The 12277-nt window shown below is 44.0% G+C and overlaps 1 protein-coding gene across 2 annotated transcripts in view; it reads right to left on the reverse strand.

The window, feature by feature from the left end:
• Nucleotides 1-910: 910 nt before the first annotated feature.
• The window catches only part of LOC1277633 (metallo-beta-lactamase domain-containing protein 1), a 98671-nt gene continuing 87304 nt past the window's right edge, over nt 911-12277 (reverse strand). For both annotated transcript variants that reach the window (XM_061660656.1, XM_061660657.1), the window contains one exon: nt 911-8118. In XM_061660656.1, coding sequence (XP_061516640.1) covers nt 7772-8118 — 347 coding nt within the window. In that variant the 3' untranslated portion in view covers nt 911-7771. The remainder of the gene's footprint in view (nt 8119-12277) is intronic.

The raw sequence follows: 12277 nt of genomic DNA on the forward strand, positions 1-12277 counted from the left end.
GGGTTCCCATCGTTGTTTCCAAATGCGATGCAGCGAACGAACGAACGGCAGAGCATTTCGGCATTTTCATTAATGTTGATGAAAACCCCTAAACAACAATCCTTCCGAAGCCTTCCGAATGAAGACGACGAACGTGATGATGATGCGATGGGAAAAGAAATACACCCAGAAAAAAGTGTAGATCGCTCGACGCTGGACATTCCATTCCAAATTCCCATTCCAATCAAAGCAGCTCAACCAGCCCCACCACCGCCCTCCCCCAACGGAAAGGGTCAGCAGCAGGCCCAAAACTCACAGCCCGTACCGCCTACAATCGTCACACGTTTCTTCAACAGGCATCTCGACAAATCCACAAATCCCAGCCCAGTTGGGTACGTGTGCACGGTGGGTGTGGGATTGCATCGAATTGGAAGGCAAACAACCGAAAGAAAGTAAGAGAGAGAGGGAGAGAGAAAAAATGGGCTCCTTTTTGCCTCTTTTCCTCAACCCCGCCGGAGAAACAGTCACCACGGGGATGTATTGGATTAAAACGGGCTGTGGGTTAAATAATTGATGAACTACAATCCTACCGCAATGGCCGAGCGATTCCGAAACGGGTCGAGTCGGGTCAGTCAGTCAGTGCTCGGGTGTTCACGTATGGCTGCCTTTTTTTTTGGCTGCCCCATTTTTGGGTACTTTTGAGCTTGTGCTGTGCTGAAAAGGAATCTTCAAAACTGTTCCTTTCTTGCTGAAACTAGGACACACACACACACGCAAACAAAACCTTGAAAGACAAAAGAAACACGTTAGAATAAAACATAATTTCGGTATAAATAAACCAAACTGTGTCGCCCACAAACGCACTTTTGAAAAGGGGCAACACAAAAAGCCAACGGAAAAGAAAGAAAACACTCACGCAGGTGTGCAACGGTTTGTTGTTGTGTTTGTGTTGTTTGTTCTTCTTGTTTTCTTCTTTTCTTGGGTTTAGCTTCCTGCTTTTACAACAGTTTTCTTCTTCTTCTTTCCGGACAATTCCAGGCCATGATTACGTTTAGCCACGTCCGGGAATGCCCTTTCCCATTGTATTTGCCTTCTGCTTCCATCATGCATCATGTGACTTGCTTTGCCTTTTCTTGTCTCTTTTTTTCTGCGTAATACATTAACTTCTTCATGCCTTTGCGTTGCCGTTTGCTCTGTTTTTTTTCTGTTTGTTTTTATCTGCTTTTCGAAAATCTTTTTGATTACTGGCACTGCTAGTGTATACATGTTCTGTTTTGCCTTTTTTTGCTGTAGCTTTTATGCTTTTTATGGCTGTATGTGTGTATCTGTGTATGTGAAAGTTTCAATTAATCATTCTCTTAGCGTCCCCGCCAATCTTGTGTGTTCTGCTCAAAAGCAAACCATACTCAATCCATGTGGGCTTCTTCGGTGTGCGTATTATGTGAATTATTATATTTTCCTCCCTCCTTTCTTCATCTTCTTTTAGTAGCTGTTTGTTGCTTGCTTGCTTTTTTTTTTGTTTGTTGCCGAAGCTTGTCTGTATATTCCTGTAATGTATGCTCCTGTATGCTGGTTTCACTTTGTTTGTGCATTGTGAGTTTTTTTTTTTTTTTTTTTGGTTGCGTCTACTATTTCACACATACACTTTGTAGTGTTTTGTTTGTGTTTGGTTTGGGTTTCTTTCTTCTGCATGACAAATACTGCGTTTTTTTACCGTTCTATTTCACGCCATTCAAGATTGGTCTGCACGTTACATTGTTGTCCTCATCTGTATCACTGGCACTAACATCCTTCCATTACGATGTTATTGTTTGTTACTGGTGTGTGTGTGTGTGTGTGCGTCTGTGTGCTTACACTCGCAATGTGACACGCTTGCTGTGTTACCGCAAAACCGAGCAGAGCAAGACATTATGTTTTTGCACTGTCCTTCATCTGCACTTGATGGATGTTGTTTTTATCACCTGATTTTGTATTTCGTTTTTTTTTGTGTGTTCCTCCTTTTTCTGATGTTGTGACATTTTCACACCACCGAAGGATGTGTTTTGCCTGCCCTGCATTATGTCATACACTGAACGCTGCTTTTTGCTAGAGCCTTCCCGATGTAAGCCGCACAGCTGAAGCCATATAATCACTGCCTAATGCCTTTTCCTTCCATTTCCTTAATGCTCGTTCTACAAACGCCAACATTCATGCAATCCGCATAACACACTCGCTATTAGATTACGTTTCATTCAAGGTCTATTGAAGAAAGAGGTCGCTGCATCCGGCGTCATTTGAAGACGATACCGTGGGAGCGGTTTGATAGTTGGAGTAGAACAGTGTTTACAAAACAGTGTGCGCATCGCAGCATACTCGGGCGTAATTCGACAGCATGTGTCGGAAGATTAATATCTTTATACTGCTGGTTTGCACGGTGTTGGTTTGTTTTGCAGCCACCCTCTAGTCGAACTGCCAGCTGTGTTCAAAGCTGTGGCCCGAGCAACGACCTCTGAGTTAAACAGACCTTCATTGCACTCTCCTACCACTAACTCTAACGCGTTATACTCCTTTTTTTGTCCCATTTTCATCATTCACAGTACACATTGGGGGCGGGTTTTAGCAGCTAAAGATTAGTTGTTTCCGATCGTTTGTGTTATAATTTTTCATCTGAATCGACTACTCTCCTAAAACCTTTCCTATGCTGTATGTTTTGTGTATTTGTTTGCGTGTGTGTTTAATGTGTTTACTGAGAGCTGCTCAGGGCCATTCGGTCGTTAATATTGTCCGAAATGGTTCTGCGCGTTCTCGCATTTAACAAGTACAAGCTTAAATAATGTATCAATTACTCGCCTTCGACATACATGCTACGACACTTTTTCTTCTTCTTCTTCTTCTTCTTATTCTTCTTTTTTTTCTTCTTCATGCGTTTCATTTCCACCCTCGCATTGTTCGCATTACTAGCATTCACTTCCTTTCTACTGTTGCTTTATAAGATATATTGTGTTTTGCTTTTCTTGTTTTAAGTATAATTTTAATATGTTTTGTTTGCTTTTTTGCGTTTTTGCTTGCTGCAGCTTCATCTGTATTTTTCAACAAATGTATGCGCGCACTCGCTTACTTTGCACTACTCGCCACACTGTAACGTCTTTCTCGTTTTATATATATAATATATATTTATATGTATAGGGTTTTGCGTATTCATTTACTAGTGTGTATGTGTGTATATATGGGATCTTTCTTTCTTTTTTTTAATTTTGCATACTTGGGTACTGCACACTGCCTTTAACATTATTATCCCAATGTCTTCCATACAATCTATATATCGTTCCCTTTCTTTATCATAACCTTATCCTTCACACACACACACACGTTCATGATAACATGATAGAGTAATTATATATGCTACGTTTAGTCACACTACATTTTTTTGTGAAATAGTTTTACTTCTTCTACGACCTTAATGCTCTCCTCTTCCTTACTTCTTCTACTGCTTGCTGCTTTTACAAACACTACTATAATTCGCCAGCGAGGGCGGTACATATGGATTTTATTGATTTCATTTCTCTCTCGCTCTCTCTTTTCGCTTTCGCCATTTCATTTCTTTTTTGCGCCTTCCTTTGTGCTCTCTATCATTATCTTCGCCCGCAACAACGCATCAAAGCTCCACTGGCCTCTCACTATACTAACGGTCAAATTATTGTTTTAAGTGTTCCGTTTCCTGCCAGCACAGTTTCCCAACACACACACACACTTCCGGCGGCACTTGGCGGCACTACGCATTGTACCGCATTCCTATTCATCGGCATAACATTTCCCATTGTGATCGTCAGCATGTGTGACCTACATGTCCTTTTCCTTCTTTTTTACCTGCTCTTTTCTACTGTCACTGTCATTCAACAGGGATTTGCAACCATTCATTCTTGTTTTTTATGTTTTTTTGTATTCCTTTTCTTTCACCAAGAGCGAGCGCATCATGCTGCTGGCCTTGTTGTGTAAGTTCAACATCAACATCATCATCATTAAATCAGTTTTGCATAAGGTTATGGTTTGCTTACAATGTGTTTTATAGGAAACAATTAAACATTTCTTTGTGTGTGTGTGTCTTTCTGTGTTTTGTTTTGTTCTGCTTGCTTTAATCGCTATTTTAAATGCTGCAAACTACTCAAGAGCTAAATGCGCCTTTTTTGTCGTCTCCCGCTGCTGTCCTCTGTCTTGTGTATATCCATACATAGTTGTTGTATATATGTACTGTAAGTTTTAAGTGTGCCTGTATGTATATATGTATATGTTCTATATGCTTGTAGCCTTTTCTTGTTTACGCATAAATATTCCGCTTAGTAGAAAATCGTGTTTGCCAGGCTTTCTCCTGTTTTTTGCCGCTTGTTGTTGTTACAATGCTGTAGCGGGGAGGAGAAATTTCATTTTCTTTTTCAAATCACTTCACTAATTCTACCACCTCCTTATCCAACTCTCCTTCTTCTATTCTTCCTTCTATCGCTCTATTATTACTTAACTCGTAACGTTTACTAAATGTTTCTAAATACGCTAATTGTTTTGCTTACCATTACTAAAACGTCATTACTCGTTACAGTTTTCGGTTTTTTGTTTTGCTGTTTGCCAGGGGTTTTGCTTCCTTCCATTTTTTGTTTTACGTGACTGGTTCACTCACGTTCCTTACCAACTAGTAGTAGTAGTAGTTATATCTTGTATTTTAGTTTTCGGATCCAAGTGGTGTAAAATTGGGCGCCCCATTCCCGCCAGCCAGGAGGCGCGGAGTCGATCTTAGTCTCCGCCAAGGAGCTGGGGCGCCCCTTAGCGCCTTCAAAAAGGGGTTTTGCACTTACGCTGCTAGTTTAATTACTGCGTTTGATGATTTTTTGATGATTCATGAGATGATTACATTGCTGTATAATTTATATATATATATATATATATTTGTATATATATGTGTTTGTGTATATATAACTCTTATTCGATTATTCATTACTTGTTTCTTGCAATTTGTTGCTTTGTTTTATGTGTGTACGTGTGTTTGCTTTTTTGTTTTGTTTTGTTTTTTTAAGAACTAAACATTCATTATACGAAGATTTAATGCATTTTACGCTTTGCTGTATAATATTATCCTGTCGCTGCTGCTGCGTTCTACTGCCACCGTGGGCACATATTGCTATTGTGTATATAGTTGTGTGTCTATGTATGTGTGAGTGATGCTTTGTGTACGTTTGTGAGTGTGTTCTTGTATTCGAAACAACTAGCCAAGCTCTACTATTACCGCCTGGGGCATCCTTCACACTACCAGATGCACTACCAGTGACTGTGAGTTTTACTAAGTTGTATGCAGTTTTGCAGTGCCCTTCCCCACCCTCTCCGGGAGAGCTGTTGTCTTCAAAAAGTTGGCAAATCGGTAGAAGCATCATCGTTTAAAGAAGGCATCAGGTGTATGGGTGGGCGTGTGTGTGTGTGTGAGTGTGCGTGTGATCACCGGCACCACTGCAGCGTCCCTTCTGTTCCCTTGTTTAAGCAGAAGGATCCGACTGAAGGGAGCGGCGCCACCAACGCCACACCACCACCACCGCCACCATTATCCCTGTCTGTAAGCCCATAGATTTCAAATCGTGTATGTGTGTGGTGGTGTTTGTGTGTACAGATATATGCGTATGTTTGTGGGTTGGTTGTTGCGACTGTGGCTGTGTCTCCCACGTGTCATCACGTTCACTATAGAAATGGCGTGGCTTAGCACAAAGATCAAGATCAGCAGATTTTCCCCTACACGGGAGGTTTTGTTGTTGTGTTGTGGATGTGTAGTTTACTTCTTTTGTTTTGTTTTTTTCTCTTGTTGCTTGTTTCATTTGTTTACTTTGCACAACCTTTTTCAAAATTGGTACCATTGGTTTTCCGTGTGTGTGTTTTTTTATTCTTTTTAAATGTGTGAGTTTTGGATGCAAGTAAGTGTTGTCCAGTTGTTTTGTTTGTTTAGTTCATGTGTTTTGCCGTTCACAGTGCGAAGTTTCCACGCTTTGCTATGTATCCTTCTGCCGATGTATAAACATTTACTATCTTGTGCTGTGTATGTGTGTGTTGCTGTGTATAATGTGTGATGTGGTTTTGTGTTTTCTTGTCTCCCGCCATTTTTCATTCGCTTGTAGTTTAAGAAACATTTTTTTGTTTGAAACTCTAAGTCCACTAACGTTTACATGTATGATCAATAAACTGCTTATTTAATATCGTGTAGTTATGTAAATTGTGTATGTAATTCTTTCATTCCAAATGCCATCCCGCCTCGTCTCCGCGGCTCTTGGCTTCTTTCGCATTGAAAGCTAGGTTGTGGTTTAACACAAACAAAGGGGGGGTTTTGTTTTGTTAAAACCATAAAGCATAGGTATGTAAGTTTGTTTTCCTCTTTCTTTCTCTGTTTCTCATAAAGCTTGCGTCTGCAACATTCGGCAACATCGTTGCCGTCCGTTCTGTGAGAACGTTTCCGTAGGAGTGGTTTTGGTTTGTTTTTTTTTTCTTTTCTTTGTCTCTCTCTATTTGATCCACCAACTGTGTATTTTGGGGATGTTTTGATTCTTTTTAGGATTCTCATGGGAGGATAGCCGAGCTACCGAACGTTCGCGGTAAACCCAACCGAACATCAATCTCCGGTTTGCGCAAACTTCGAGTGGGAAGCAAACCGGCAAAGGATACGGAAATAAGCGGTAAAAAAGCGTTCAATCGTAAGCATTTCTACAATCCCGCTTCGCTCAACCAACAATGCAATAATGCACGGTAAACCTCGTAACCTCCGACTGGCTCGTCTAGCGCCAGTCCTCTTGCTTCACCGCAATTTGCTTCACCACCAACCATCTTCCATTTTCCCTACATAAATGCATCCCAAAACCATGAAGCGAACGCAATCAAGCGCTACTCCGTTCGTTCTACCTGTGTGTGTGTTTTTTTTTAAAGCGACTAGCATTTGCTGCAACCAGCTTTGTCAGCCAGCAAAATGCGCATACAACTGCATATAACGATGTAAAAAGGAGAGGGAGCGGAAAAAAACGCAAAACATTCCGTAACTTCGGGTTCCGGGCTTCGACACAAACAACAATTAACTCTGCCGACTAACAATTAGGTAGGTAACTGCATCTTTGTTTTGCGTGTTTTGTTTTGTTTTCTTTACGATTAATGCAACCAGATTAATTATTTGTAACACATTGTGTATAGTAAACCGCTCACCAACTTGGTGACGACGGGCTGAGCGCGATCCATTAATCCTTGCGGAGAATTAATGAACGCTTTTTTTTTCAGCGCGCCCCTTTCTTTGCTTTTTGGGGTTTTTGCCATTACATTGAACAACACTATGAACGAACAATCGATAATTTGTAATGCACAATGATAGCAATTTGTTTGTTTTTTTTTCTTGTTCAGATACACGGATAATAATCATATTGAATAGTCACTTATATTAATACCTTTTTCATGTTTGCCTTTTGCTTCCCCATTTTGCATCGCATATTGGTTTTTTTGTTTGCAATAGTACTCTTTTTTTCAATGATCAAAGTTTCGTACAGAAACAAGAGAAAACAGACCGCAACAGAGCGGAAATCAAACGGAATAGTGTATCAACACTTGCTTGCGGCGTTTCAAATGCGCGTGCGTTCATAATTCAGCATATAAAAACAACACAAACGCACACGTTTAACGATAAACTCGAGCACGAAACATTGTTAACAAATAAAACGTGCATCACCCTTCAAAGGTTCCTTTTTTTTCGACTGTTCCAATCATTCATTCATACCGGAAAGCTACACACGAATACCCAATCCAGCGCTCGTTAAATAACATCACCCTCGGTTGACGGTCCTGTCTGGTCCTGCTGTTTGTTCAGCTTCTCGCGTACCGACGCATCGACCCGAAAGGGACCACCGTGGCCCGGGATGATCCACCCGGCCAGGTTGGCAATGCGGGCGCGATGGATGCGCTGGGCGCGGGGATCTTCGCTGCCCGCCTCAAGCCACAGCCGCTCGTCCTCGATGTCCTGCTGCCGCTCGAACAGATCGCCTGCGATGGCAACCGGGCGGCGTTCGTCCAGGTTGCTCTTTGCTACCAGCACCGTCACGCAGGACAGCGTGTGGCCCGGAGTGGCCTGCACTTCGATGTCATCCGTCAGTCGGTAGGGGCCTGCAAGAAGAAAGGGCGAAAAAAAGGGAACACGAGAGGTATGAAAATGAGGGTTTTTTGAACGACGGCCAAACATGGGTAATGAATGCAAAACGGGAAGGGGTAACAACTGTCACCTAGAGGTGACTACTATCGATTGGTCAAAAGTGGCGATGCTCGAAAACCCATTATTGACAGCCGGGGTGGTTTGACACGGGCATGGGTGGGATTATTAATAGGTCTATCTTCTGTATCCGGCTGTCGCTACGGTTTTTGTTACAGCTTACACTGTGACGTTGCTGTCATAACAGTAGATTGCAGTAGAGCCGGCCCAGTTGACAGACCGCGATAGTAGCCGGGGCAGAGATAAAAGCGGCGAAATGTCCGACCAACGTCTTCTGAACTTTTTCAAACTCCAACACACTGCAGCGACTATATCCATCAACACTCAGTGAACGCTTATTTGATGAGACAGAGCGATACGCAATACGCTGCAGCAGCTCTTCTTTGTCTGGGTCGGGCTGCTGCTCATAAACATTTATCCCCGGGGGCGCCCAATTTCCCGACCCGATCTCCTGCCCGACTGACGCAGGATCCGACCATGAAGATTACCATCATGATGGCCATGAGCAGGTACCTTCTTCCATCCGTTCGATGGCCTATCTATCCGATGATAGCTGCCGACGGATGAAACTACTAGCTTTCCATTCACGTACCAACCATGAAAACTTCCCTCCTCCTCCTCACCGTGGTCCTTTTGCCCGTCTCTGACCACAGAGCAGAAGCGCCGGCAAAAAGCAGAAAGTTCATTTCGGCGAACTTTCCACCGCACTGCAGGGTTCCGCGTGCTGTACGCCCAATGTGCGCCGCCGACTCCTGCAGTGCATACGTACATTTGCATACAACCAGAAAGCACCCGACCAGCGCTCACCGCAGGAGGGGCGATGAAGGCAACAACTGGAGCTAGGAGAGGTAACGAGAAGGATGGGAATGCCTTTACTCATCGCTGCACGCTCCCCAAAAAACAAGGTAGAGGCGAGCGGGCAGCTATCCTGCAGTTTTCGTCTAAGGCTTTGTTGCAACAAATTATTACATCGCCCCGAAAGTTCATTGGCGCCCGGGCAGGCGCGCAAGCAGAATGCGCACCGCGCGTAATTGGTTTTCGTTCAGTTCAGTCTCCCTCCCCGGGTGCTCCCGTATTTCCCCGTGCCCTTTTGCTAGGAAAAATTCGGAAGCTCAGTTTCGGAAATTCCCATGGCGCTGTGTGTGTGTGCCCGACAGTGTGTTGTTTGAACGAGATGAGAAAATGAAGCTGCCAGCGATGCCGGGATCAGGCTCCGGTCGCGCACGGTGCAATGATGAAAATTGAATACTTTGATGCTGATTAAATATTCCAATCAGTGTGATCCCAGCAACAGTTTGCAGCGTTTTTCATCACATTTGCATAGGAAGCGGTTTGTTTAATTTAAAATAAAGGAGCTTTTACGTCAGGATAAGCGTTTGCCGCCCGGGGTTGAAAGGTTGGAATTGTACCAATACTTGCATACTTGCAGGCGTTTTTTTACACTCTACAAGAGAAAGTTCACGATTGATGCTAAATTCTTCAATAAATAGCTCAATTTTAACACTTTTTCGTTTAACAGTTCTATTCCCAAAGTGACGATACTCATCATCTCACTGCAAACCTGCCAATTGTTCCACGTTTGCACCTACCAATCAGGGTACAAATATTAAAACAGCAATTACCAGTTGCATTTGCATTTGCAGCACAATGCAAACAGTTTCGGGGCGTGATTTCAAATCAAATTAACACCTTTGCCCCAAATCAATGGCATGTCCATTACCCCCACACACACTCATACTCACTCTTCCAGATAATGGCCAATGGAGACGCATATGTCGCCGGCGCTTCTTACACATTTGCGGAAGAGTAAATTCGGTCCAGTGCCGTTGCAATTAACGATAATTGAATTCCATCAATTGCTCCACAGCGCACGTTCATGTACACTAATCGTACGAACACGGACGTAAGCTACATTTAGTTGTCAGGTATTAATGCGTCCATCTAAAACACTTTACCCGTGTGGCGATTGGAGCGCTTTCCCTGCTAGGTCTATAATTTCCTATGCAGGCGTACATCGAATCATAACTCTGGATGACACCAATTCCACTGCCTGGGACCCTCGGTGCCGGGGTAATACCCGGCTGTGAATGTTTGATTTGATTTGATGCCGTGATTGAATCGTCGTGATCGTTTGGTCCTTCCAACGGCGCATCGATTTGTAATGAAATTTGTAATCAGTTACACAGATTTGCTCCACACTGCGAGCAGCACAGACAAACCCGTACCCTTCACTGCAAGTTGATGATTAATTCTAGGACTCTAGCTTCTCTCGCCTAAAGAATGCATGATCCATTCGACGCGATAATACGAGCCATTTCGATCAAACATCAAACCCCAACCACCACTTTTCCACCATGGACTGGGTACTGCATTGAAAAGGCGAGTGGATCGAAAATTACTAACTTCAATCAACTCAACAACAAGTGCCACACACACATACACACACACGATGACAGAGGGGATGACAATCGCATGCGGGCACAATACCGAACGCTCCGGAAGCTCTGCTCGATCCAGTGCCGTAACCGGGCGCTCTCGGAACATTGAAATTAAGCATTCCATTCAAATTCAGTCCGACCTGGCGGTGCTTTCCTAGGAACTGCTCCTCCACCGACCGTTCGAATGAAAGCTGATCCGTACATGACGTGCACCGTGGTTATACCTGACCCAACCTGCCCCAAAACACCCGAGAGCACAGGAAGTTCGCTTTGAAGTGTAGTGATGCGTATTAAATTGTAAACTCCAGCTCGACGAGCGGTACTCGCCCAGCCATTCGACTGCCGCTTCGGTGCTCAATTCTTCTGCCTGCCTCACGCACCCGACCTTCAATCTCCAGCACGGTACTCCACACACCGGCGCGCGCTAGACGCCAGAGACAAGGGTAAAATATTAATGTTTCTCTAAAAGCGTCCAACAGCGATTGCATTAATATTTCAACCGAAAGCTTAGAGTTGTGTCCCTCCAGAGATGGGAATGATATGGGGGAGGATGAGGGAGAGAATGCGTCGTGCACTCCCGGTGTACAGTGGGAACAGTCACCGGGGAGTCACCGGGGAGACACCTTCCCATCCAGCTCCACGCTCTTTAGCCCCAAAAATGTTCCCGTTTATTTGCTGCCCGATGATAGCAGCGCGCCCCACACAAACTCGGGCGATAAATACATGTTACGAAGCGAAAAAGAGGGGCTATTTTATTTTCTCACTTTTCACCTTTCAAAACCCTCCCGCGTCTCCTCCCGTCCTTCTCCCCCGGCCGGAAAAATTACTGATGCCATCAGCATACATACACGGCGGTGTACGTGCCGCACCGCGTGTGCAGGGTAATTTCCCGCCCAGTAAGTAACTGATTCGGCGGGTCGGGGAAATCTTGATTACTGTTTGCCGATTTAAGCGTGTGTGTGTGCGTGTCTGTCCGTGTACTTGTGTGTAAAAGGAAGGAAAGTATGAGACCGGACAAATGGTTCCGTTCCCAGGTTCGTGCTAGTCGAGCGGCTTCCTCCGGCTAACCGAACGGGGGATTTTAAGGGGGGGTCTTTAAAGAAAGAAACAAAAATGTTTTTCTTTCCTTCCCTGCGGGGCTGGGCGCGCCAAACAAAACCCTGAGACACACCGAATCAGACTGCTTTCCGGTTTTTGGGTACAGTGGGAGAGCTTGCTTCTTCGTAAAGTTGAGTGAAGAAAAGCGAGAGAGTGAAAAAAACCCTCATAAACTCCCCATCCTGTCGTTCACGCAACTGCTGTGTGTTCCTTTATTTCCCGGTAGTCGGCTTTACTTTGGAAAAGTTTGCTTTTTATCGTTCCGGATATATTTTTTGTTTCATGCTTTCCGCTCTCTGCATGCCTCCCCATAATTTATTGAAACTTACTCGAGGGCTCTTTAACGAGCGCTATTTCTGGTTGTAGCAAAGCATAAACATTTAGCAACAAACGGCCGGGTAACAACCCGCGCAAGAGCACGAAGAATGCCATCCTGATGCCATCCTAGCCGTCGCTGGCTTGCTTTTTTTTCTTTCTTTTTGTCTTCAGTTCTAAAGACGAAGTTCATCACGCTGCAGAC

This window comes from Anopheles gambiae, chromosome 3, assembly GCF_943734735.2.
Source record: "Anopheles gambiae chromosome 3, idAnoGambNW_F1_1, whole genome shotgun sequence".
Lineage (NCBI taxonomy): Eukaryota > Metazoa > Arthropoda > Insecta > Diptera > Culicidae > Anopheles > Anopheles gambiae.